General features: G+C 37.2%; 2 protein-coding genes across 2 annotated transcripts; both read left to right on the top strand.

Moving 5' to 3' along the window:
- Positions 1-6,889: 6,889 nt before the first annotated feature.
- On the top strand, positions 6,890-7,604 carry LOC145570816 (uncharacterized). Its single transcript, XM_081629951.1, has 4 exons — positions 6,890-6,956; positions 7,026-7,133; positions 7,183-7,222; positions 7,268-7,604. Exons 1-4 carry the CDS (start codon positions 6,890-6,892, stop codon positions 7,602-7,604), a joined length of 552 nt encoding a protein of 183 aa, XP_081486077.1.
- Positions 7,605-7,658: 54 nt separating this feature from the next.
- LOC145570823 (uncharacterized) lies at positions 7,659-8,243 on the top strand. Its single transcript, XM_081629954.1, has one exon. The coding sequence runs from the start codon at positions 7,659-7,661 to the stop codon at positions 8,241-8,243; it is 585 nt and encodes a 194-aa protein (XP_081486080.1).
- The last annotated feature ends 19,022 nt before the right edge of the window (positions 8,244-27,265 follow it).

Below are 27,265 nucleotides of genomic sequence, written 5' to 3' on the forward strand. Positions count from 1 at the left end.
CAGTAGGCTTGAACTTTGGAATATCAGCAGTGGAGAACTTTTCATGGAGTCTGTACTTCACATCCAAAGGAGTGGGAGGCCGTTCCACATATGTGAAATCCTCAAAAATCTTGCTCATTTGCTCTTTCATCTTGTCCATTGCAGCCGCAGTAGCATTGTTTTGCTCTACTGTGTTGACTCTGGTAGTGAGTGCTTGTAACATGTTAGACATTGTCTCAATGGGCTTGTTAATGCTCTCAATATCTTTCTTAGTGGCCATTGGGACAAATTGAAATTAGTTTGAAGGTGATGAGTGATGTGGAGATGGTGAAGTTCTCTTTAAAGCCTAAGACGTTGATGCAGTAATGACTCGAACCGTACCAACCTACCTCTGCTCCTTGACCAAGTACTGTGAAATGAAATAAATTCACTTAATTGTTTGACTTATTGTTCAAGATAGGAAAAGAAGGAAAACAAATCATTTGAAAATAGGTTAGAATAACTCAAATCCACTCATCTTTTATTATGACGGAAATGGGGGTGCATGAACCTAGTATACAATCATAGACGACATGGTGTATGACTCGAGTCAAGAAAAAAAAAGTGTGTGGAATAATACTAGACTCGTGAGTGATTAAGTGATGTTATAAGACTCGTGGTATGATCGTATGGCTAGACATGTGAAAAGTAACCAAAATGACTGACGCGAGGACCAAATTAACACGGAAAACTAAAAAAAAAAACTGACTAAGACTTATTTCCTAGGCACTGTACCGTGTCACGGCACAAGCTGCCGTGACGCGGTGACCATTTCAATGTTTTTATATATATATATATTTTTTGCTGGAAATCCACCGTGCCACGGTGGAAACTGCCGTGACACGGTGAACTTTCCCGTGGCACGGTGGATGCTGACGTGGCACGGGAATTTTTTTTTTAGTTTGCGCTAATTATTAAGTGAATACGGTCCATTGGCAATCGTTAGTCATAAAATAATCCACCATAGAAAAAGAAAGATCGTTAAGGTTAGGATCAAAACGACCAAACATAAAACACGTAGGCACAATGATGCAAAGAATAGTTCGCAACCTAAGGTCAAGTTCTATGTTCGACTATGGTCAGGTTTATTTGGTGTCAATAGGGTACCATGGTTAAGAGTTTGGATGCATTAGCAAGGCAGCCTCCCTTGAGGGTGTATGCCAACAGGCGGCTCCGCGAGTTCGTGATGAAATCGAACTCGACTCCATGGTTTGAGTGGATTTAAAAACTCGGATGAACCCTTATAGCCATGAGCGTTTTTGGGTTGATAGAGCTTAAACCCCCCGGGGCTAAGACGCATGTAGAACACACACGTTTTTTCAGAAAAACCGAAGGAAGTTGACTGTGAGAAGAGAAAATAAGCCACCAGACTTATTTAAGGACTGCCGTGACACGGCAGAGAGCACCGTGTCACGATTTTGCACACCGTCTAACGGTGTACTGCACCGTGACACGGCAGATTCTGCCGTGGCACGATAGTCAAAAAATCAGACTGGTGCCCTGTTTTCCTTCGTACGCAATCAAGTTATTCAATTTTTCCTACGCGACAGACTTAAATGCGACGTTAAAACATCTATGCTTATGCAAAAATGCCAAATTAATCACAGGAATATTTTTCAAGAATCTTTCAAGTCTCATCCACTCATCTTAATTAAATATCGATCACTCAAATCGATAAATAACCATGAATCCTCCCCAGTGGAGTCGCCAAATTGTAGGCGTCACTCGAAGTGTGCCTACATTAAAACATGTTGTGAATATGCTTGGCACTCATAGGAAGTGGGAATTGACATAATACGATTAGGGACAAGTAAAGTAGGGAGCAGCCAACAAGTTTTTAAGGAACTTGTAAACCGTTCACGGATCATAAAAAGGAAACCATGATAAGGGACAACGATAGGCAACAATGATTGACCCGTGAAGGTTACACCCCATTCATAATCCATGAGATTACTAACTCCATATGGTTCGGAACCATGAAAGGAGGATTGGGGATGATGGTACGAAGTGAGTCATGGAGTCACATTCGCCCGTATTGGCCTCTACTCGATTCTTATAGTGAAAAATGATTCATGCAATCTCAAAGGCATGCAAACAAAGATTCAATTTGCTCCAAACTATTATTAGGCTAAGTTGGTTTAATATTAATGCAACACATTATTCTAAAATATTAATGATCACTTTGATTAATAACAAGATGAAAAGGAACCTAAACCGGTTGTCCAAATTATCTTATTAGGCGTGATTTTCAATTACATATTCCCTTTAAACATGCAATATGGTGATCATAAAAAATAATAAAAATAAACATTAATATTGAAAGCAACTTAACAATAAATTGTTAGTCAAATCAAATATAAAATGACCTAATCATGATATTAGCAATATTAAAATAAAATAAGAGTAATGAAATTAATTAATTACTCACATTCTGCGCGTTCCTTCAAATTGCTACATCATGAATAAACTGTTAATAACTTCAATAAAAATATAAAGCAAATGAATATTAAATTAAATTAAATAAAAAGTAGATTTGATTTGGTCTAAACCCTCGGTTATTTGTTTCTTTCACGCCTTGGTTTCAGGACAGAACCTCGGGTCGAGTATGGACTCCATGGAGTGCTTAAGGGAAGAATGGTGTAATTAGGAATATAGGTTTAAGGCTTAGAATATGAGAGAGAGAGAAGAGAATGATTTTTGGTGTAAAAGAGAGAAGGATTTGATGCCCCAAACTGCAGAAAGGGGGGTCCTATTTATAGGGAAAATGAGCAAAGGGAACACACGGTACCCTAAAAAGATAAAAACCCTAAAAAATAACACTGCGACACGGCGAAAAACACCGTGACACGGTGCTAGGCACCGTCAGACGGGGGAAGGCACCGTCAGACTGGGAACACTCCCGTGACACGGTGGAAAACAGTGCGACGCGGGAAATATTTTACCTACGGGAAGTGAAAACGCGTGAAGGGTTTACGCGGAAAAGACACGAGAAAGTTCCGTGACACGGCACATGTACCGTGACACGAAAGTTTCCACCGTGGCACGGTACAGTACACCGTGTCATGGTGTGGGAAAACACGGAAAAGCACCGTGATGGTGAGAAATACCGTGTCACGGCAGCAGGCACCGTGTCACGGAAGCAGGTACCGTGCCACGGTGGAATATGACACGAAAAAGCTTCAAAAATAGCACCGTGACACGATGTACAGTACCGTTTCACGGTGCCAGACACCGTCAGATGGAGCACACTCCCGTGACACGGTGCTTTTGCATTGTGCGCGGTGATTCCAATTTTTTACCCGTTTTTAAAATAATCATAACTTTAGATCCGTAACTTCGAATAAGGCATATAATATATCATTGGAAAGCTTATCAACTCTTCTTTCCAATTAAGATATGTCCGTTTTAGAGGAAGGGTGTCGGTTTTGGGCCGAGTTTAGTGTTTTGCTCATATCTTATTCGTAAAATGATTTGTAGATTTTAAGATATGTCCGTTTTAGTGGAAGGGTGTCGGTTTTGGGCCGAGTTTAGTGTTTTGCTCATATCTTATTCGTTATAACTCGAAATTGGGCTTATGATATATGGTTGGAAAGCTTATTTCAAGGCCTATCCAACCAAATAATAATTGGATCAAAATTATAAGACCAAAAAATCAGTTTCTCTCCGTTTTGCGATGTGGACACGAAAAGTGGATAACAAGTTATGGTTTAGGGAAATGAGCTAGGAAATGGATTGGATTATGAAATGTATTCGATTGAACATGGATTTAATCAATCCACAGATTAAATACTCAACCCGACTAATAATGGCGGTGAAAGGTGTTCATCATCAGGTTTGGTTTTGGGGAGACATTTTTAGGTGTCTACAGCTGTTGTGATTGTGGTGGAGATTGATGGGCTGCTTGCGGTTTGTGGGGTTTTAAGAAGATGGAATAGGGGCTGTTGCCATGGTGCGGTTTGGTGGAGATTGGCTGCAGTATGGGAGTAGGGGAATGTGGTGTAGGATAAGAGATGGTGGGGTGTAGGATAAGAGGTGGGCAGCAGCGTAGTAAATGACTACTTGAATTAAACCTCGAACTTTAACACGGCCTCAAATTAGAACACGAACCTTGACCCAAGCGCATACCTACACACATCAAGAAAATCGAGAACAGAAGTAAAATAAAAATAAAATGAAAATAAATAAAGTAAAAATAAATAAAGCAAAATAAAAATAAGAGAAATAATAATAAAACTAATAAAATAAAGAAGTCAAACTAAAACACTCCTGTAGACACCTAAAAATGTCTCCCCAAAACCAAACCCGATGATGAACAACCTTTCACCGCCACTATTGGTCAGGTTTAGTATTTAATCCCGAGAGTGTTTAAAAAATCGTATTTTATTAAATTCATATTTTTGAACAGTCCATGGATTAGTCTTGATGTTTGGTAAAAGCATAGTTTTAATTTCAGCCCAAACTTATTAATTAATTTTTAGCCCAAACCTTTTTTTATTTTATTGTTTTATTATTTATTTTTAGCCCAAACCCTTTATTTATTTTTATTTAATTATTTTCTTATTTTAGTCCGAATAATAAAAATTCAGAAAAGGCCCGAAATTATTAATCGGCACTTAAAATGCCGAAGGAAATTAGGGTTAAAAATGTATTTAGACGGAAAAACAGGCTGGAATTTCCCGCGCCACGGCAGGTACCTACCGTGTCACGGGAATCCTTCCCATCTGACGGTGGGATTTCCCGTGACACGGGAGGTCTTCCGTGACACGGGACATTCCGTGTCTTTTCCGCGTAAACCCTTAACGCATTTTTATCCCTTTTTCTGAAAATTTCCCGCGTCACACCAGAAATGTACCGTGTCACGGGAAAGTGTACCGTCTGACGGTGGAGCTTCCCGTGTCACGGTACAGTTTGACCGTGTCACGGGATACTTTTTAGGGTTTTTATCATTTTAGGGTTCCGTGTGCTCCCTCAGCACATTTTCCCTATAAATACCCCCTCATTTCTGATGAACGGGGCACCGAGTAATTCTCTTATTTTATTTTATCTCTTCTATGCTTTAGCCTAAACACTAGCCTACCCTTTTCACTTTAAAATTCCTTCTTCAAGTACTCAAAGGAGTCCATACTTTACTCGTGGTTCTATCCTTAAGCCAAGGCGTGAAAGGTAGAATTGTTTGAGGGTTTGGCCCCAAAATCAACTATACTTTATTTAATTTAATTTAATTATTGTTTATTTATTTCCTTGAAGTTACTAACTCGTTTATTATTTTGTAGTTGCAAACAAACAGAATCAAAGTAAGAGTCATGCTCCTTTTATTTTTATTATTCTTCTAACGATTTTATATTGTTGGAATTGTGATTAAATTGGTTTTAATATTAATGTTATTTTGTTATTTTTATTGATCACCATATTGCATGTTTAAAGGGAATATGTAATTGAAAATCACGCCTAATAAGATAATTTGGACAACCGGTTTAGGATCCCTTTTAATCTTATTATTAATTGAAGTGATCACCAATATTTTAGAATAATGTGTGCATTAATATTCAACCAATTTAGTTAAATGATAGTTTGGAGCAAATTGAATATTTTGTTTTTATGCCTTTGAGATCGCAGGAATCACTTTTCACTATAAGAATCGAGTAGAGGCCAATACGGGCGAATGTGACTCCATGACTCACTTCGTACCATCATCCCCGATCCTCCTTTCGTGGTTCCGAACCATATGGAGTTAGTAATCTCATGGATTATGAATGGGGTGTAACCTTCACGGGTCAATCGTTGTTGCCTATCGTTGTCCCTTATCGTGGTTGCCTTTTTATGATCCGTGAACGGTTTACAAGTTCCACAAAAAACTTGTTGGCGGCTCCCTACTTTATTTGTCCCTAATCGTTGTCCCTAATCGTAATGTCAATTCCCACTTCCTATTAGTGCCAAGCATATTCACCACATGCTTTAACGTAGGCGCGCTTCAAACGACGCCTACAACTCCAAAATTACCAAAATAAACTAGAAACTTTATTAACGAGAAAGCAAGATAATAAAAGGAAAATAAGGGAAAAATAAACACGAAAAAAACTCTAAAACTACTCCCTAAGAGTGACATAAATGTCACTCATCACTATTTATGGTAGACTTGATTTTATTCACTGGCGCATTGATTTGGGATTAATTGAGGTTCCTTTTGATGGCCCGCCTTTCACCTGGACAAATGGACGTATTGATATGGATCCGACTTTTAAACGTTTATACCGGACCTATGCCACGTCGGATTGATTTCTCCAATATCCCGGTTCGAACCTATTGCATCAACCAATCCTATTTTCAGATCATGCGACGATAGTATTCTAAAACTTGGTGGACCGTGATGACATTCGTCGGCCATACCAAATTGAGAACTGTGTTTATCTGCTAAAGAAGTATGTGATTTTGTTAGTTCGATCTGCTCTTTACATTATTTTGGTTCTCCTCAGTTCTCCCTTTCCCGCAAATTGTCATTCATCAGGGACAAGCTTTGACATTGGTGTCTAACACATCGGAAGCTTTGTGGGGGTAATTGGAGAGATATTTTTCGAGACGTCCAACTAGGTTCGGCATCTTTTAGACTACTTTAGGTCGCCATCTCTTCCTTTCTTCCCGAAATGAGAAGGTTGCAGAAGCTAAGGCAGCCTTTCTGTCTGGCATCAAAGGGCGAAAGTTCGCTGCGATGCGTCTAGGGAATCTTGTTCTAAACTTCTTTTCTCGATGGTCCAGGCTAGGCACAGGAAAAACCATATTCATAGTCTCAAAGACTCGTCTAGGGCCTGGATTTTAGACAAGTTCGGCTGTTCGGTCACTGATTTTATCCTTTTACTCAAAGTTGTATACTTCTATGCCTGTTTCAGATCATACTCTAGACATCCAGTGGGACACCTTAGATATACCAGTTCTATCTCACAGTCAGCAATAGCTTCTATTGCACCCCTTTTCGCCTTGTGAAATTCAAGATGTTATGTTTGATATTGCAGATGATAAATCGCCACGACCAAATGGATTTACTTCGGCCTTTTTCAAGAATCATTGGGAGCACATAGGCCATCAGGTTGTTTTGGCAGTCCAGTATTTCTTTGCACATGGTATATACTGAAGGACTGGAATAGGACTTTCTTGTTTCTACTTCCTTAGGTGGATCAACTAGAGACCGTGAGTCAGTTTTGACTGATAGGTCTGTGTAATGTGATGTATAAATGCATTGCTATGTGCATTATAGGTTGTCTTTGCCAGGTCCTTCCCTCCTTAATCTTTGTGTTTCAGAATGCCTTTGTGCTAGGTCGCTTGTTTTAGACAATGCTCTGATTGCTCATGAGCTGGTGGAATACATATATAGGATGCGTGCTAAAAAGTTCTTTTTTATTGTCCTGAAACTTAATATGTTTAAGGCCTATGACCGCGTTAGATGGGATTTTCTTACTCGAGCTATACATGCCTTTGGTTTCCCTCCCTGTTGGATTCACATCATTACCCAGTGTGTAACCGCAGTCTCCTACCTGGTGTTGGTTAATGGGTCGCTTTCTCCTTCCTTTGCTCCAAAGTGTAGTGTGCGATAGGGAGATCCATTATCTCCTTATTTATTTGTGCTTTGCATGGAAATTCTATCAACTATGGCTCGTCGCCCTAAAGACCAAAACCTTATTTCTGGTATACGCATTGCGAGAGGTAGTCCTTCCGTTTCACATTTGTTTTTTGCTGATGATTCCCTTTTGTTCTTCGAAGTGTCTCAGCATGCTTACAAGAATGTAATGGGACTGCTCAAAATCTACTGTGTGGATTCCGGACAGATTCTTAATCTTCAGAAATCCTTTGTTAAGTTCAGTCTGAATACTCCTCGGGACTACCGGGAATACTTAGCCCGTAGTCTTCGATTGCAAGCTACTTCCAATTTGGGGACTTATTTAGGTCTACCGGTTGATTTGGGCACAAGCAAAGTGAAGGATTTTGGTTTTTTGATTGACATGGTGGTTGCTTATTTATCTACCTTTGCTTCTCTTCGTTTATCATCGGCTGCAAAGTTGGTTATTATAAATTCAGCTCTTGTGGCCTTGTTTAATCACATTATGTCTGTGTTTGAAATCCCCTTGACTATATGTTCGCACATAGATAATTTGCTAGCCAGGTTTTGGTGGCGCTTGACTACCACTTCCAGGGAAATGGCTCTCCGTTCAGCTGCTCTATTGAATTTACCTTAGGTTCTAGGGGTCTAGGGGTGCGTAATATTGGCTATTTTAATTCGACTTTATTAGCATGGCATAGTTAAAGGATTATCCAAATTCTGCAGCTTTTGGTATCTATACTTCTTTTTTTCAAATACCTGGCCTTCTCTTCGTAATCAATCACATGCTAGGATTCTTCGTCCTTCTTGGGGATGTCGTAGCTTTAAGGAAGGAGTGGCCTATTGCTAAGAGGGTTATGTGGAAGATTGGGAATGGCTTGTGTGTTGTAGTATTGGATGACAATTAGGTACCTGGGGGACCCATTGTTTTCAGGCAGAGTATTGCCGAGTCGGAAGTTCCGACTCATGTTTCTTCTATCATTGATCCGCGTTCTTACTCGTGGGACTCGTTAGCAGTCCATATTTGTTTGATGACCAGACTGGGAGTAGGACTTTGGCTCTTGACCGACCACAACAATTAATGGGTGACTTCATCTACTGGAAGTTCACCAAAGATGGTCGGTTTTCGACCAAATCAGCATATATTTCTTTGGTGTTGGAGGAGTCACATTTATCAAGTACGCTCTCTATACTTCCACAATGGTGGAGGAAATTCTGGGGCTTGCCTCTTTTACCAAATGAAAAGCTTTTGGTTGGAAATTAATTCATGATGCCTTGCTTGTTGCCTCGGTGCTTCACCTGCGAGGTTTTCCTCTCGATCTGTTATGTTCCTTTTGTAACCAACATGAGGAGAAAGTTTCACACCTTTTTCAAGATTGTGATGTTATTAAGCACATTTGGGTTTGTGGTCCTTTAGGCTATCCTATGCAGCGCTTATGTGACCGTCCTTTTGTCCCTTCTCTAGTGGATAAGATTTCCTTTTTCGGGAATTCTATATATTGGCAGGGTCTAGCCTCCTTGTTTGGTCTTCTTTGGGCCATTTGGCTCGCTAGGAATCATGCGAGTTTGAAAACAAGAGATCTCTCCCCTGATCATTTTATCCCTTGCTTCCACATGGGAAATGAGATGTCTACTGGCTCAGGAATTCCTCGCTTTCACAACCCGTTCTGTTTGTCGACATGTCCCGTCTGTCCGGGCCACCTCGACTTGGCTATGCAGACCATCCTCCTGTCCTTTGGATGTCTGTGTTATTATGAATGGTTCACGGATAGCTTCGGACTTTACGGCTGGAATTTGATGGGTCTTTCGGGCGCCTGCTTCTGCGGAGGTCTTTGGGGGAGGCGCTCGAGCTATGGTTGCATCCTCTTCTACTAATGCAGAATTACTTGCTTGCTTTTGGGCTCTTTTTCATGTAATTCGGAAAGGTTGTCGTAGGATCCTTCTCTACACCGACAATGCATCTATGTATTTACTCCTTGCAGATCGACATACGGGTGATATCTCTCTACCCTGGGTCCTATGGGATATCCGAAATTTGCTGAATTCTATTGACGCTTGCAAGCTCGTTAAGGTCCCTCGTTCTTGGTTTTCTTCGGCACATTGGTTAGCTGGTCAGGCGAGATGTCAGAAGCTTTTGTTATGGCTTTTAGTTGTTTAGTTTTTTTAGTGCTCACTGTCAAAAAATAATAATAATAATAAATAAATAAATAAAACTGATGTGTCTTATACTTTTATACTATACATGCTGCTAAGGTGTTAATATTCTAGCTTCCTCGATAATTTGTTAGACTGGTCTTATTTGGCTTTGTTATAAGAGTTGTTTTATACTCTTTTTTTTTTCTTAGTACATGTGTGCATTTTTCTAAAATGATACTTTGTAGTTTGACTAGAAGTCATTATATACGAATTATATAAAATCAATAAGTCATGAATCAATTTATGGAAAAATTGGATGTTTGTATAACATACATTTATTACATAGCAAGTCGTTTTTGTTATATATATCAGAAAATTACAAGAATTTATACATGATTAGTCAAATAATGAGGTTCGACACTTCAACATTAGTTTTGCAATTTACAACAATGCATGGTAAAGAATTTGAAAAAAAAAATGTTAGTAGAGACGAACATTACAAGAAGGGGGTTCCTAGGGACTACTTTTGCGGAATTAAAACAGAATATAAAGGAACATAGCAATGCACACAAGATTTTACGAGGAAATCTTCTAAGGCCCAACTAGAATTAAAACTTCGACCCTCCAAGGGATTTCAAACACCAAACCAATTCCCTATAATAGGGAAAACTCTCCTAGTTACAACCTATTATAATCAGACCATTACTCACTAGTTCCAGACTGAACTTGCTATACAGTAGAACTCTATTCCACCAAACCTAAATCCCTTACTTAGATTCACTAAGCACTCTCTGAATGCTCACACTCTCAGCTTTGACCTTGAAGCCTACAATCTGTATGCAATATGCTTAACACTCACCCAAACCAAAACAATACAAACTCTGTGACTTTAGCTAATATGTGACTGGAAAGCTAAGCTACACATGAAATCCGAAACTAATATTACAACGTTTAGATTTGGCAAACTTACAGTTTAGAGCTATTTTCAAATTCTTCACGCATAAACCTACAAAGTTGTGCAAATTATGAATTCTACTTTTTATATAAGTAGTACTCGCCGTATGTAAAGTACAGATTTCAAAAGATAATATTTATAAAACTACAATTTTCATGAACTTAAGCATGTGGCGTCCAAAGGGAAGGAAGCTAGAGTAATAGAGTCTCCAACAAGTTTTAGGAACTTGTAAACCGTTCACGACGTAAAGGCTAGGTTACACCCTATACACGATCATAAAGATCGCTAACTCCATAGTTGTTCTGAACCATGACTGGATATTCGGGAATGATGGTACGAATTCAACTTAAAAGAGATTGAACTCACCCTAAATAGGTTTTTACTTTGTTCTCCTCATATTCATGTGCACTTTTTGATCAACATACAATCAATAAATTAATCTTAAACCTGTTTAATCTATGTTAGTTAATTATTAATGCACAAATAAATCTATTATTGGCAATCACTTGAATTAAAATCATATTAACCTAAATAAATTATTAATTATCTTATTAAGCTTGATTTCAAGTACAAATTCCCTTTAAACTTGCAAGAGAGGACGTGATCAAGCAATAACAATAATAATATCAAGAAACATATATAATAATATTGATACCACAAATCATCATCATAATAATAATCTCATCAAAGTATGATCCTAGGCATGATACTAACAAGATTAATAACAAATCCTAGTATGTCACTAAACAATAAAAATCAAAGTTTTATCCTAACATGATACTAGAAATCAATGAATACTTCCTATCATGATACTAGGAAACAATAAAAGCATCCTAACATGATACTAGGAAACAATAAAAGCATCCTAACATGATACCTGGAATTACAATAATATTCTAAGCATGATTTCTATATCAAAAGAATAATTAAGTAATCAAATTACTTACTTTGATGCCCCGTACCTCTTTCTATCAAAAGAATACACATGTTAGCAAATTCAAGTAAGACATTAAACAATAAATCTAATCAAAGAATTGAAATATGGAGTTGGAACCAAACCCTCAGAACTATCAACCTTTCACATCGAGGTCTAAGGCAACTTCGAGGTTTGTTAGGTGGATTCAAGTCTCGTGAAGGACGTATGGTGTATTTTTGTAAAAAGGTGTAGGAAAGGCTTAGAAAATCAAGAGAGAGATCTAGAAGAGAGGGTGATTATGGGTGATCATTGATCAAGCTTGTTGATGTTTGAAAAAAGGGGTGATATGACCTCTATTTATAAGGAAAAAAGAGGGTCGAAGAATCAAGAATAGATCCGAACTCGAATAGGAATAAAACTCCTTCTATAGACAGTAGTTTTTGCGGTTTTTGTTTTTATCATAACTTTTGATCTAGAAATTGAAATAAGACAAATAATATGTCGTTGGAAAGCTCTTAAAATCTACTCTTTCAACCAATTAGAATCATATTATTATATTATGTATAATAAAAGATATAGACAAAATAGTGGGACGTCGTCAGTTTTGGATAGAGTTTGGTATTTCTTTTATATCTTTTTTGTTATAGATTGGAATGAATATTATAATATATCATTGGAAAGATAATTTCAAGGGCTATTTAACCATATAATATTTGGATCAAAATTATGAGGCACAAAAATAATATCTGTCTATTTTTGAACGTCTTTATAGAATTAGGACTTTTAAAAAGAGAAATTTTATTCAATTTCAAACTCTTTAATCTTATCTTTTCAAAAACTATAATTAAGATCTTTTAGAAACTTATAGAAGCTACTAATTAATCCTAATTGGTTTAGGAATAAGAATAAAGCCTTTGGACCCTCCATATGATCACTGGGTCGTAGGTAATGCTTGGTTTGGGCTCGGTTTTGGGTTTAAAGGCACGAAATGAATGATTTTGGCTTAAAACATTTTAGGAAAGGTGAGAAAGGGAAATTTACGAGACTCTTCAACATTGTACCTTACTCGCTAATCAAGGACTTGAAAGGTGCTCATCACTGGGTTTTGTTTTTGGGGAGACATAATAAGGTGTCTACAGCCGGCCGATTTCCGGCGAGGTTAAGGGGTGGGTTTAGGGTTTCGGTGAGGAAAGGGTGGCTGGAACTTTGGTTTTTTTTTAATTTTTTTTATGTTTTAATGTTTTTTTCTTACTTTTGTACCATTAATGTGTTTACACGTGGCAATTAAAATAAAAAACTCTTTTAGCTGGTCATCGATCATTGGACCATATATAGAAGGCAAACTGACTCCATAGTTGGGATTATTAGATAATAAACCTTAGTTGGGACTATTAGATAATAAACATTAGTTGGGATTATTAGAAGTAAATTGCCCATAGTTGGGATTATTAAAGTGTATTTTTCCTAATCTTTATTGATTTAGTTGATATATTTAAGGGTGGAAAATAAAGCGGGAACATTTTAAAACCATAGAGTGACACGTGAAAGTATACTTCGAGTGCCTTCTATTTTAGTTAGGCATGTTCACAGATCGGATATCCGAATACTCAGATATCATAAATTGATATCCAAATCTATTTTGAAAATTTTGAATATCCAAGATTTTCGGATTGGATGCTTTGGATATCCATAAGTAAAATTAATTACGATTACTTTCTAAATTTCACAAATTTTAGTTGTACAACATATTTTAACAAAATAGTAGTCCTTCTACAATAAATATTATCATCAAATAAATTAAGAATATTATAATAAGTAAGTAATTTATATGAACAATTTAGAAATTTTATGTATATTTCACTATTTTAGGCTTTATATTTCGAATATCGGATATCCAAAATTTTGAAAATTGAACGCGGTGAAATTAGGTTGTTGACTAACCTCCTCACGATCAAACTAAATTTATAATATCCTAAACTAACCCCTAAACAAGTCTAGTGGTAAGTTCGAAGTCGAACAAAAAGGAACGGTAATGTTAGATTGTTCTCGATCTAATGCATAAGCTACACCGAACTCGGTTTATGGTTAGAGGGCACTACAACTACACTAACACACATATAAAGAACAATATATTATAAAGTTTACTAGGGGAAAAGATCCACTTTGAACAATTAACAAGTTAATTAGAATCCATTTAATAATAAATCATATAAAGAAAGAATTAAAATGGGAATTAATTACACTCAAGAGCAATCTCTCAAATTTCTAGCCTAGATCCCTCATTGACTAGGTGCATAGAAGACATTTACCCAAAATGCAATCAATTATATCAATTCTAATTCACAATCTCTTGCCAAACTAGAACTAATATGCAATCAAGTTTGCTATCATAGGAGATCAATCCAATCTAAAACAAACAACATGCCATCATCAATTCAATCAATTTAATCACACAATTATCATTAAATTTATCTCAAATAGCTCAATTAACCATTACAAGCTTCACTCAACACCTAATAGAAGGAAATCTAATCAAACATGATTAACAAAGCAATTAAAGAAAGCATAAAAGAAAAGAGAGTAAGAATAATGCTCATTGATAAAAAGATGGAGATCTTTAATTCAAATTATCAAATTCCTCCTTTAATTTGATTATCCAAAATACATGAAAACAATTGTGTTTTTCACTTTCTCCCTCTAAATATTCGGAGTTTCTCTCTCTAAAAACCTAAACTTAAACCTAACCTAAAAAACTACTAAAAAATGAATTCCCTCTCTAAAATGAGCAAAAAGTCTATTTATACCCCTTACTAAATTGCCTAGGAAGCTCCGCAAAAAGTCGAGCAGCAGGTATATAGGAGCGGGCACTCCAAAGTCAGCGCACAGGCGCTCCTAACTGCAGCAGTGAGAAGCAGAATCATTCTAGAAAGTTTGGAGAGGGCGCTCCACTTAGACTACACGCCCGCTCCTTCTCGCTGGACAAAATTGCTCAGCTCCGAACGAACATAACTCCCTCGCTTTACATTGGAATTAATCATATGACATGTAGTTGGAAAGCTCTTGAGATAAGCTTTCATCTCATATTCGAATCACCCCAAAATGTTTTGTAGATCAAAAGATATAGGCGTTTGAAGCTCAATCTTTTCAAATCAAGTGCACATTTCTTTATTACTTGTTCTTTTATGTTTTATAGTTCTTCAATCTTGAACAATGAACTTATCCAAGTGTTCCAAAACATAAGAAAAATTCAATAAAGTTTAATCTAATGCAATAAGCAACCAAAATATGCAATAAAAGCCAAAATTGAGCAATAACGACATTTCACACGCAAACATGACAAATGTAATATAACGTTACTTAAACAAAGTAAAAAGATATCAAAACTATGAAAGACAAACTAAAAAATAGTGACATAAATGACACTTATTAAAAATCAATATCCAAATCCGCATCTGATATCCGCTTTTTCGGATCAGATATCCTATCTGAAATGAAAAATCGGACCGGATATCCAAAATTCAGATCAATTGCACATCAGATAATCGGATTTTTGGATTCTTGAATAGTTTTGTACATGCCTAATTTTAGTATATATTCAGAATAGATAGATTATTGTTGCACAAATTTGTCCAAACTTATTTTTCTCCCCTCCCAAGTTAAGTACTCCCTCCATTCATATTTTTTTTATCTTTTAGTATCTTTTTTGAATGATAATTTTTATCTTCCTACTTTAACCTCTCTTTTTTTTTTTTTTTTTTTTGTAAAAAACACTCACTTTTATAACTACTTACCCTACTATTTTATTTAATTGAATTCAATTACACACATTTTTTTTTTTTTGACATAGTTCAAGTGATTAACTGTTAATTTTTTTGAATTAATTATTGATTTTTATCCTTTAATTTGTTATTTGATCTATCTTTTTTTTTTATCATTAATTGATTTTTTAGTTAATTGTAATTTATGTATATATTATTATTTTAAATAGGAAATTTAAAGGATACATTTCCTTGATTTTGATTAGTGTTGTAATGTGTGAGTTAAAGGATACATTTCTTCATCTTGCTGTTATGTTTTTTTAATAAAAATATTTTTGTTTATCGTACTAAAAAAAGATGAAAAACTTTCATTTGTGTCTCTTGGTACCTCTTAATTTTTTATCTTATTCTTCAATCACACTAAAATAAATTGATAGTTTATCTTCCACCCCTCTCTCACTTTTTACTTTTTCTCTGTCTTCTCTCTTTACTAATCCCCTCTTTCACCCTAAATCTATAATTTTTCTCAAGTAATTTTGTAAAAATATTATTGTCATGATTATACTAACAAAAATGATAGTGGTCTTGAATTTAAGGGAGCATTCAAAGGTAAATTTTTCAAATTATTTAAAAAAATAACAAGTCTACATCAGTAATAAAATCATACTTCCTCTGTTTTTTTTTATTGTTGAAATAGTTTAACTTTACACTATTCATGTGTTTCCTTTTGACTAGCTTTGACAGTTTATACTTAAGTAAAAATATAGTCATGTGGGATCTTGTTAGATTCGTCTCGATTTATACAATTTAAATATCAAATTTTTAGATGTTGGTAATTACAGATATTAACGATTGGTTTTTAAAAAAAAAAAAAGGAAAAATACCTTTGCACTTTTTCCTCCCAAAAATCCAACCTTCATTTTATTTCTCAAAAATCCAACCTTTATACCCCACCTTCTCCAACAGATCCATTACCCGTTGATGACCGATTTTTGCAAGTTATACGCCACGTGTCAGCCATTAATTGGTCAATAATTTTATTAATTATTAAAAAAAATAATTAGTAGAAAAAAAAAAACAAATTCTGAAAACCCCGCCCCACCCTCCTTCCCTATCCCCACCGCCCACCGCCTACCAGAACCTACCAACCCCATTCCCTTCTACACCGCACCACCACCTGAAAGGAAAAGTGTCCTTCGAACAAGTGTATTATTCTAATAGTGGGTTCAAAATTATTAGAAAGCTAATATATTCAGTAAGATCAAGTGATCGGAATGCCTTGGTGGAGGCCGCTTCCGATCAGTATTACTAATGCATAATTAATATTACAGCTTAATCTTGACTGAATCCTTTGGGTCACACCTAAGCAGTCAACGAGCCGAAGCGACAAATTATTTTGGAAGGAATTAATGAGTCGACCGAGTAATATTTATTTAGACGTTGGAAATTCGAGCTTAGAGCGTCGGAAGTCGAGTCGGAAATAATAAAAGATGAGACGTGCAAACGGTAATAAATCAACAATGACCAAAATACCCCTAGCATCGGAACACCGAGTGCTAAGGGTTAGCCAAGCTAGCAGCCCGCACCAAGTGCGAGGCTTGCTAGCAAGTTGCGGCCAGCAGCCGCACTTAGTGTGTGGCGTGCTTGCGCGCTGCAGCTAGTAGCCCGCACTATGTGTGAGGCGTGCTAGCAGCAACCCGCACGCATGTGCGTAGGCATGTTGGCCGAGAAGGCTAGTAGCAGCAGCCCGCCTTGGTGCGGGGCTTGGCTGGGCCGAATAGCAAGCAGCGGCAGCATGTGGGAAGCCCACATGAGTGGGATGGAGGGAGGTGCCAAGTGGAGCAAGGTGAGGGAGAGAGTGGGGAGCAAGTTTGGTCCCCCCCCCCCTCTCCAAGTGGTCCTCACCTACTCCCTCATATGTAGTTGACACTTGTTGATTTATTACTAGCTTGATTAAATAATTTTATTTTGCTTTTAAAATAAAATGTGAAAATCCCTCTATCCCACATTGGTGGGAGAGACAATCATACTCTCACCATTTCCTATAAATACCCAAGTAAGGGCATTGGAAATGATGCTTGAGTAAGAGTTGGAAAGGGCATCACTAGTAAGTGAAAACCCTTGAACTCAAGAGTTGGAAAAGGTATCACATTTAGTGAAAGCCTTTGAACTCAATTACTCGGGTTTTATTGGTCGGGTCTTGCTAACCCCAAGACATTGGATCTTGTCGGTATTCGTTGGTGCGGGTGGATCAACGTTGGAGGCTTCGTGTTTTCGAAGCTAGCTTTTCAAGTAAGAGCCCATTCGGTCGGGCGAAGCACGCTCCAAAAGGTAATCATTTTATCTTAATTGTAACACCCCCAATTTACTAACTGGAAATAAATAAGAATTAAAGGAAAAATAAACAACCTTCAAATAAAATTGCGGAAGCATACACTTAAATCGGAGGTATTACTGCCACACTCAACAACCTGTCAAGTGTTAAGGCTTACAAACATCCCAATAATTACAACCCGATAATCTAAGTGAGCTATTTATACAACTTTATAAATTAAACTTGTTATAACAAACTAATCGAAACACTTGAGCTCCTTTAGCTACGACCACTTGATCAACCTGTTACAATCTTGACTGCTCACCATTAAGGACAAATTCCAAAATAAATCGTCGCAGGGTGTAGGGAATATTTCAAGCGTTAATCCCCTAGCTTGAACCCCACTGTGATCATACACTAAAGTACGGTGGCGTCTAAAAGGGAAGAAGATAGAGCAAAAGAGTCGCCAACAAGTTTTAGGAACTTGTAAACCGTTCACAGGGTGAAGGTTACACCCCTTAACGATCCAAGAGATCGTCAACTCCATAAGGTCTATAACTTAATAAGGGTTCGGGGATGAAGGTACAAATCCAACCTAAAAGAGATTGAACCTGCCCTAATAATAGGCCTCTACTTGATTCTGATCGTATTCATGTGCGCTTTCTGACTAACATGCAATCAATAGGATTAACCCTAAACCTGTCTATCTATGTTGGTTGAATTTAATGCACAAATAAATCTATTATTGGCGATCACTTGAATTATAATAACATTAACCCTAAACAAGATTATTAATTATCTTATTAAGCGTGATTACAAATACCAATTTCCTTTAAACATGCATAAAAGGCGTGATCAAGTAATAACAATAAATATCAAGCAACATAATTATAATCATCAAAATAATAATAATGATAATCATCAAAACAATAATCATCATAATAACAATCATATTAATCATAATAATAATCATGTTAATCATAATAATAGCAAGAATAAAATTATAATCATAATCAAAACAATTACAAAAATAATCATAAATCATGTTAAAGCATAATAATAGCAAGATCCTAGGCATGATACTAACAAGATTAATAACAAACCCTAGCATGTCACTAAGCAAAAAAAATCAAATCTTTGCCCCTAACATGATACTAACAATCATAAATATTAGGAAGAGAATAAAAGGCATCGTAACAATCATATTTAATATTAAAGCTACCCTAGGCATGATACTAGGAATATCATAATAACAATATAAACATGATTACTACATCATAATATCAATTAAAACCATTAAAGTACTTACTTTGATGCCTCGTACCTCTTTCTAATAACAAAATACACACGTTAGTAACTTCAAGGAAAATAATAAACAAACAATTAAATTAAATAATCGAAATAGAGATTTGGGACCAAACCCTCAGAAATTAAATCTTTCACGTCTAGGGCGAAGGCAACTTCGAATATGGCTAGGTGTTTCTAGATCTAATGAATGCGGAATTTCGTATTTGAAAAACAAGTTTAGAGATGGAGATGGAAAGATGGTGAATGATTAAATAGAATGAGAAAATTGATGAATGATTAAAGAGAATGAAAACTGGTTGTAGGTCAATATAATTGAAAGTTGGTTGTTGATGAATGAAAACGGAGTTTTTAATACGTTATTTATAGAGAAATCAGCAAAAAGGATAAAATATCAAAACAGAGCATCTGGCGCAGCTAAAACAGAGCTGGCGCCAACGCTAACTTATTGGCGCCAGGCGCCAGGCTTAGCGCCAGGCGCCAATGCCTAGCGTTAGGCGCTAACCCTGTTTTTGACGCGTTTTCTAAAATCAGATAAATTTTGTCGTACAGGAGGATAAAATCGTATCTTTTTCTCAAAAATGTTCTTTGATTTTAATTAAAACTCTAAAAAGTCAACAAAAGTCAATTTATCAATGCTAATTGAATTAGGAATGAAAAGAACCTTCTAGAAGAATCTAGAAGACTAAAACCATTCCTAATTGCATTAGGAATGATAAATCATATTAGGCCCTCCTCTAGATCATTGGGCCGCATATAAGGCTCAAACCGGTCCCAGTTTAGTAAATTGGCCATAACTTCCTTGATATTCATCGGAATTGGGCTTATAATATATCGTTGGAAAGATCTTGTCAAGCCCTATCCAACTACACTACTATTGGACCCATATCATGGACCAAGCAAACTGGATTGGCTGTTTTCTTAAAATAAGTTTTCAAAAACAGAGAGAAGAGAAAAGAAATTAAAACTATCCGCAACACTAGACTTCCCACACTTTCACTTCATTCTATTATGATTCAGTGTGAAAGGTACTCATCACTGGGTTTGTTTTTGGGGAGACACAAATGGGTGTCTACATAAGCCCCCACTTTGACTGAGTTTGGAGAAATGCAAGTTTCGAAAACGAAAGTCAAAGTATCGATAGGGACGGAGAATGATTCAGAACGTTCTGCGATCCTAAATCACTCTTGCAACGCCGATACCTGCAAACTAGCGTTAGTTAAACAGATAAAAGAGTTAAGAAACGTGTATCTTGCACCGTCGAGCACACGTCTCTGAAAGTAACCGATTGTTTTGATGACCTCCTGCAAGCTAGAGAATGCCATCCCGCTTAAAAACCGCTACACCTGTAACTGCTTCCAATATAGAAGACTGCTTTGCCTGAAACGATCCTCCTCCGCTTTGATAATATTCCACGTCCAAGGGAATACTATCGAAGATTGCTTATCTTGAAACAATCCTCGGTTGTTTGTGACAACTCTCTACAATCTAGGGAACGCCACCTTGCTGTTTCGATGTTCACTCGTCTCTGAACAAAGAGCTTCTTTTGATATGTTCACGTGTCTCTGAACAAAGAGCTTCTTAATAGGATGCCCACGCGTCTCTGAGCAAAAGAGCTTGTAGGAAATGTCTGATGATATGTCCACGCGTCTCTGAACAAAAGAGCTTTTTAATGATATGCCCACGCGTCTCTGGAGCAATAGAGCTTTTGAAAGGAATGTCCACGCATCTCTGAACAAAAGAGCTTGAATAATATGCCCACGCGTCTCTAGAGCAAAGAGCTTTGAATGATATGCCCACGCGTCTCTGGAGCAAAAGAGCTTTATGGAAATGTTCACGCGTCTCTGAACAAAAGAGCTTTGGTACTTGAACGTTTGTTGCGATAATGTTCTGAAGAAAAATTTCTGAAGACCAACATTTGTCGATCTCTAAAGCTCGCCTGAACTTTGTTTCCGCTAAAACCAGTATGTCGGTGTTTCCGTGATGAGCCAATTCCTTAGGCGCTTTAAGCTAAGTGAGACGATCTTTCATCAGGTTGATCACTTATTGCAATTGTAATCAAACTGACTACTTAATCATGTCAAATTTCTTATAGGGGCTAACTGGCGTACCAAGGAACCCGAAATTACTGTATGAGGTCGAAATCACCTTTCTGAGAGGCTTCGAGCTTTGTCGCTGCTGAAATATCTCTAGCGCCAAGAATTGACTCTGTCGCCGAACGCTATGATAGGGTCTTCCCTATTCTACTGCACCTGTATTTATTTTTTACTATAGAACTTTGCTAATCTTTTTAATTATTCTTAGGGTTGACGTAAGGTTTAATGTTGCTTGACTCATCGACTTGACACGACTCAAGGTATAAACTTGACTCGATATGATTGACTCGAGGTTGACTCGACTCAAAGTGTTTGACACATGTGTTAAACTCAAATCAAGGTGATATGACACGACATGACTCAATGCGTACATGACTTGTGTGTGCATTGTGATGTGATCGTGCGACTCAAAAATGCAAAAAAGCAAAAATTTTCCGTCATTTTTGTGGAGGGTACCGACTTTCTCCCGAAAAAGAAAGACGCAAAAAAGAAAGAAGCAAAGTTTTTGAAGGTGTATGTTGAATGAGCTTTAATCAAATGTCATTTGATACTATCTCTCAAGGTGCAAGGATTAACCCATCCTAGGCTATCTCAATGGTTGACTCCATGATGAAAGCATTTGGGTAACTTAGGCACGGAGGCTAAGCACTTCATACTTCGTGATGCAATGACAATTATGAGTGATTAGTGATGTTGATATGATAAGGCATGCTTCAATGTTAAGATTCCATGACAAAGGGTTCCTTAAAGGAGTAAATTTGGTCATGTATCTGTGCAGTGTGTGAAAGTGACACTAAAGCTAGGCCGCAAGAGCTAAGTGTGTGGGAAAATATTATTTGTTAAAAGAGTCAAATGGTGGTGACTCTTAGGCTAGGTAAGCTAATGATATATGGATCAAGCCCCCAAGTCTAGCTCTAAATGAATAGGGATGAGCATTGGAGATCCCTTGATATGATCATGGTGCAAGTGTGTGGATGTGAATATGAATGTATGTTTATTACGGTCGCACCTCGATGTGAGGTTGCCTACGTATCCGTTAGGAATCAGGCCGAACGTAGCTCTAGCCGAACCTCGCACAAGTGTGTATACCTCAAAAAGGTTTTTTAAGGGTTGTAACGTGGTTAGGCTAAAGTTTATAGAAGAAAGGGATAAAGGCTCAAGAACCTCGATAAGCCCCCGAGGTGTGCAACCTTGCTTTTGAATCTTTATATTTTTATGCTTGAGTTCCTACTCTTTTTTAGCTCTTTCTTTTGCTTTAGCAGTTATTTCATTTTTATAAGTGTGGGCAATCCCGATCATGTGGTCTATCACTCACTTGGCATTCATGTTTCTCTGGCACGGTACCGAGCACTCGATAAGAGACGCAATCTGAGACGTGTTCTTATCAAAGACATTTTCATATCAAAGACATTGGAACACTTGCCCTTTTGTACACTTTATTTATTTATTTTTGCTTATTTTTGCTATTTTAATCTTTTGAAGTCACTCAAGCCTTTTTAGAATTGCATAAGTTACACACCATCCCATCCCAAGGTTAGGTAGATGTAGGTTGAAAAAAGAAAGGTCTGTCGTTAGACGAGGCTCAAAGTGGTTTATGAAGAAAGGATTGTAAATTTGAAAGGTGAAATGAGATATGATGTGGCTACAAGGGGTGCCTTAAATCATTGGTATACCTTGTGCTTAATTCGACATGGATTTTTTTTTTTTATGCAATATAATGAAATGATCATATATAAGGAAATAAATGCTCATTTTTATTAAATGAATATATATAATGATCCTATAAAATAAATCTAAGGAGAATAAAAAGGTGCCTATGCTAGACTTATTGGGGAAAGGAAAAAATAAAAAAGGAATAGAAAAGGAGGTCATGAAATCTTGTCGTTGAAGCTCGCCTCTATCTTGTGTTGTTTGCTCCGACATCATCCAGTCTTCTCGCTAGCTAGAGGTAATGGGATCTTATTTGCCTCTATGAGATCTTGAATGAGGTTTTGAAACCTATAGCATTCATCAGTAGTATGACTGCGCCCTCGATGGTACTTGCAATAGGAGTTTGGATTCCATCTCGAAGATCGATTTTCTTGTGTTGGATCCTCGGTAGGGCCAATAGGTTTGATTAATCCTCGATCATAGAGACGATCGAAAGCAGCATCGTAGGTCATTCTAATGGGTGAAGTCTTTCCTTGGTTGCTTCTTAGATCCTTGGTTATCCATGGCTAAAACTTCACTGAGGTCAAAGGTACTAACATTGTTACTAGAGTGGGCGTTTTCGGAAGAAGAAGGATTGTCGTTCTTCTTTCCTTTCCAGCCACCGTGGTTACTATTGTTAGTAGATTTTTGGTTTGCGAGGTCATCTTCGATTTCAATTCCGATGTCATAAACGGCCTTGAAAGTATTCAGATTGTGTTGATACTTTAGATGCTTCGAATACTTCTCTTGGAGATTCTTGATAAACATCCTCACAGATTCTTTTTCAGTGGGCACCTCAATCATCTTAGCGGAAGTTTCCCTCCATTTATTAAAGAAAGAAGTAAAGATTTCATTCTCTTTTTGTCTTAGAATCTCAAGTTGTCTATGGTCGGTTTCAACTTGAATATTGTACTTGTACCTATCAACGAAAGCGTTTACTATCGATTCCCAGGTAGAGGTTTTCTCTTTGTCAAGGAAGAAGAACCATTTTTGGCAAACGGTTTCGAGAGATAGTGGGAACAGAAAGGGGAAAACCTTCTTATCGATACCCTTAATACTCATTATGGTTTCGAAAGCTCTTAGATGAAAGTAAGGGTTATCTGTTTCCTTGAATTTAGGGATGTCAGTGGCGTTGAACTTATGCGGAAGAAGTTCCTTGTCCAGCGAGACCCCTTGTGAACTCATGCCTTGAAATTTATAGTCACTAGATAGCTTTCTCAAACTTTCTTGCATGAGGTTCATTTGTTTTTGCTTCACGGGATCATCGATCTTGAGTGTGAGTAGCTTCAGTGTCTCAGTCACGGTAACCAATTGGTTCCTAAGCTCATTGACTTCTTCTTGACTTGCCATTATCTTTTTAGCCTTCCTCTTTTAACGAATCGGTTTATCAAAAAGTGAGACCTGAATAAAGAGGTTGTCCTTGATTAATCGCGCTTCTCTCCTCGACCAAGTACTGTGGAAAAGGAATTTGGGGATATTCATTGTTAATTATTTGACTCAAACTTTATTCAGCATGCAATGGAAGGAGGAAGTGAATAAAGATTGGAATAGAATGTGAAAAAAAAATGATGTAGATGGAGGGATATGGAGAATTAGGAATAGGATGTACCCTCAACGTAAATGACGGAAAAAACCGACTCATGCATGAACCTAAGACATGGTCATGGTGACATATACTCAAAGTGTGTGCTAAGACTAGTGAGTGTAGGTGATATGTTAAGACTCGTGTCATGACCATGTGGCTAGACTATGTGACTGGACTCAACTAACGACTTGACAAAGTATTATTGACAGCGAAAATTAACCGAATTAATTAGCAAACTGGTTAATTAGACACTAGGTGATGACTCGACCAATAATCCGAACTGTCGGCCAAACGACAGGACTGGCGTCGCACTGTGTAGCTTGGCGCCAGACGACAGAGCTGTCGCCAGGCGCCACACTCCACAGGGTGGCGCTACAGTCCAGATTTTGGCGTCAATACTGGAGCTTCAATCTGGGACTGTTTCAGTGTTATTAATCAGCTGGGGTATGCCTAAAGTCTTACTAGGTCAATTCTGAATAAAAATTAGACCTTATTGACTCAAATTAATTAATTAATTAATTAGGCAAAGTTCTTTAAGTCATTAATTTATTTAATCTCAACACAAGTCAACAAACGGTTATGAGAAACATAGAATATATGCACAACAAATAATGCACAATTAGTCAAGTAGGCACAATATGATGCAATGATTTCGCAACCTAACCATGTCTCTAGTTCTCTAAAGTTCAGGATATGGTTTAGTCAATAGAGGGTCCATGGTTAATTGTCCGGATGCACCGCGCGGAAGCCTAACCGTGAAGGGTTGGCGCGAGTGGATGGGACACCGCGAGCTTTAGAAAAAACTCGCTTCCATGGTTTGGTGAATTCAACATTCTCGGATGTACCCTTTGTTGCACAGAGCGTTCAATCAGGTAGATGAAGTATGAATTTCCAGAGGGTTATGTCCATATGTAGAACACATATGGGTTTCAGAAAAGTGAGAAAAAATTCAATTAGGAAGTAGGATCGAGCAAACAATACGAAAAAATCGGTCGAAATTAGAACGCATATTTCTGGCTCGGTATTGGGGGAAATTGGCGCCAGCAAACAGAGACTGGCGCCAGCTTTAAACTGTAGCGCCTGGCGCCAATACTGGCGTCTTGCGCTACGACTAAAATGCTGGCGCCAAGCTCTGTCCCCTGACGCTACTTTCCACATGCCTCAGCAGCTTTCTATGCTCGATAAAATTTTCCAGTTTCGCGCGGTGTTATTTCGGTCCTAGCTGTGAAAGATATTTCTCAAATTTCTTATGTGTAAAATCCTATGTTTTTAACTCATTACGGATGGTCTTTCCAATGAGATCTTTTTTATGCATATGACAATAATGTTAATCAAAATTACGCACATGAAATACTTAGAACGTTTCGAGTCTCATCCACTCATTCTAAATCATTGCCGAAACAAATTCATGAATTAAAATAGAAATCCTCCCCAATGGAGTCGCCAAAAACTATAGGGAATAATTCAAGCCGTTAATCCCACTAGCTTGAACCCCACTGTGATCATACACTAAAGTACGGTGGCGTCCAAAAGGGAAGAAGATAGAGCAAAAGAGTCGCCAACAAGTTTTAGGAACTTGTAAACCGTTCACATGGTGAAGGTTACACCCCTTAACGATCCAAGAGATCGTCAACTCCATAAGGTCTAGAACCAAATAAGGTTTCGGGGATGAAGGTACAAATCCAACCTAAAAGAGATTGAACCTGCCCTAATAATATGCCTCTACTTTATTCTGATCGTATTCATGTGCACTTTCTGACTAACATGCAATCAATAGGATTAACCCTAAACCTGTCTATCTATGTTGGTTGAATTTAATGCACAAATATATCTATTATTTGCGATCACTTGAATTATAATCACATTAACCCTAAACAAGATTATTAATTATCTTATTAACCATGATTACAAATACCAATTCCCTTTAAACATGCATAAAAGGCGTGATCAAGTAATAACAATAAATATCAAGCAACAATCATATTTAATATTAAAGCTACCCTAAGAAATAAAAATCAATTCTTTGCCCCTAACATGATACTAACAATCATAAATATTAGGAAGAGAATAAAAGGCATCGTAACAATAATATTTAATATTAAAGCTACCCTAGACATGATACTAGGAATATCATAATAACAATATAAACATGATTTCTACATCATAATATCAATTAAAACCATTAAAGTGCTTATTTTGATGCCTCGTACCTCTTTCTAATAACTAAATACACACGTTAGTAACTTCAAGGAAAATAATAAACAAACAATTAAATTAAATAATCGAAATAGAGATTTGGGACCAAACCCTCAGAAATTAAACCTTTCACGTCTAGGGCGAAGGCAACTTCGAATATGGTTAGGTGTTTCTAGATCTAATGAAAGCGGAATTTTGTATTTGAAAAACAAGTTTAGAGATGGAGATGGAAAGATGGTGAATGATTAAATAGAATGAGAAAATTGATGAATGATTAAACAGAATGAAAACTGGTTGTAGGTCAATATAATTGAAAGCTGGTTGTTGATGAATGAAAACGGAGTTTTTAATACGTTATTTATAGAGAAATCAGCCAAAAAGATAAAATATCAAAGCATAGCATCTGGCGCACCTAAAACAGAGCTGGCGCCAACGCTAGCTTTTTGGCGCCAGGCGCCAACATTAGCGCCATGCGCCAATGCTACCGCCAGGCGCCAGGCTTAGCGCCAGGCGCCAATGCTACCGCCAGGCGCCAGGCTTAGCGCCAGGCGCCAATGCCTGGCGTTAGGCGCTAACCCTGTTTTTGAAGCGTTTTCTAAAATCAGATAAATTTTGTCGTACAGGAGGATAAAATCGTATCTTTTCCTCAAAAATGTTCTTTGATTTTAATTAAAACTCTGAAAAGTCAACAAAAGTAAATTTATCAATG

The sequence above is a fragment of the Chenopodium album genome, chromosome 2 (genome assembly GCF_948465745.1).
Source record: "Chenopodium album chromosome 2, dcCheAlbu1.1, whole genome shotgun sequence".
NCBI classification, from domain to species: Eukaryota; Viridiplantae; Streptophyta; class Magnoliopsida; order Caryophyllales; family Amaranthaceae; genus Chenopodium; species Chenopodium album.

Coding starts and splice junctions, on each gene's coding strand:
- LOC145570816 (XM_081629951.1), top strand. CDS start 6,890: ATGCCTGTTTCAGATCATACTCTAGACATCCAGTGGGACACCTTAGAT. Junction 6,957..7,025: donor TATACCAGTTCTATCTCACA/GTCAGCAATAGC, acceptor TTGATATTGCAG/ATGATAAATCGCCACGACCA. Junction 7,134..7,182: donor CCAGTATTTCTTTGCACATG/GTATATACTGAA, acceptor CTACTTCCTTAG/GTGGATCAACTAGAGACCGT.
- LOC145570823 (XM_081629954.1), top strand. CDS start 7,659: ATGGCTCGTCGCCCTAAAGACCAAAACCTTATTTCTGGTATACGCATT.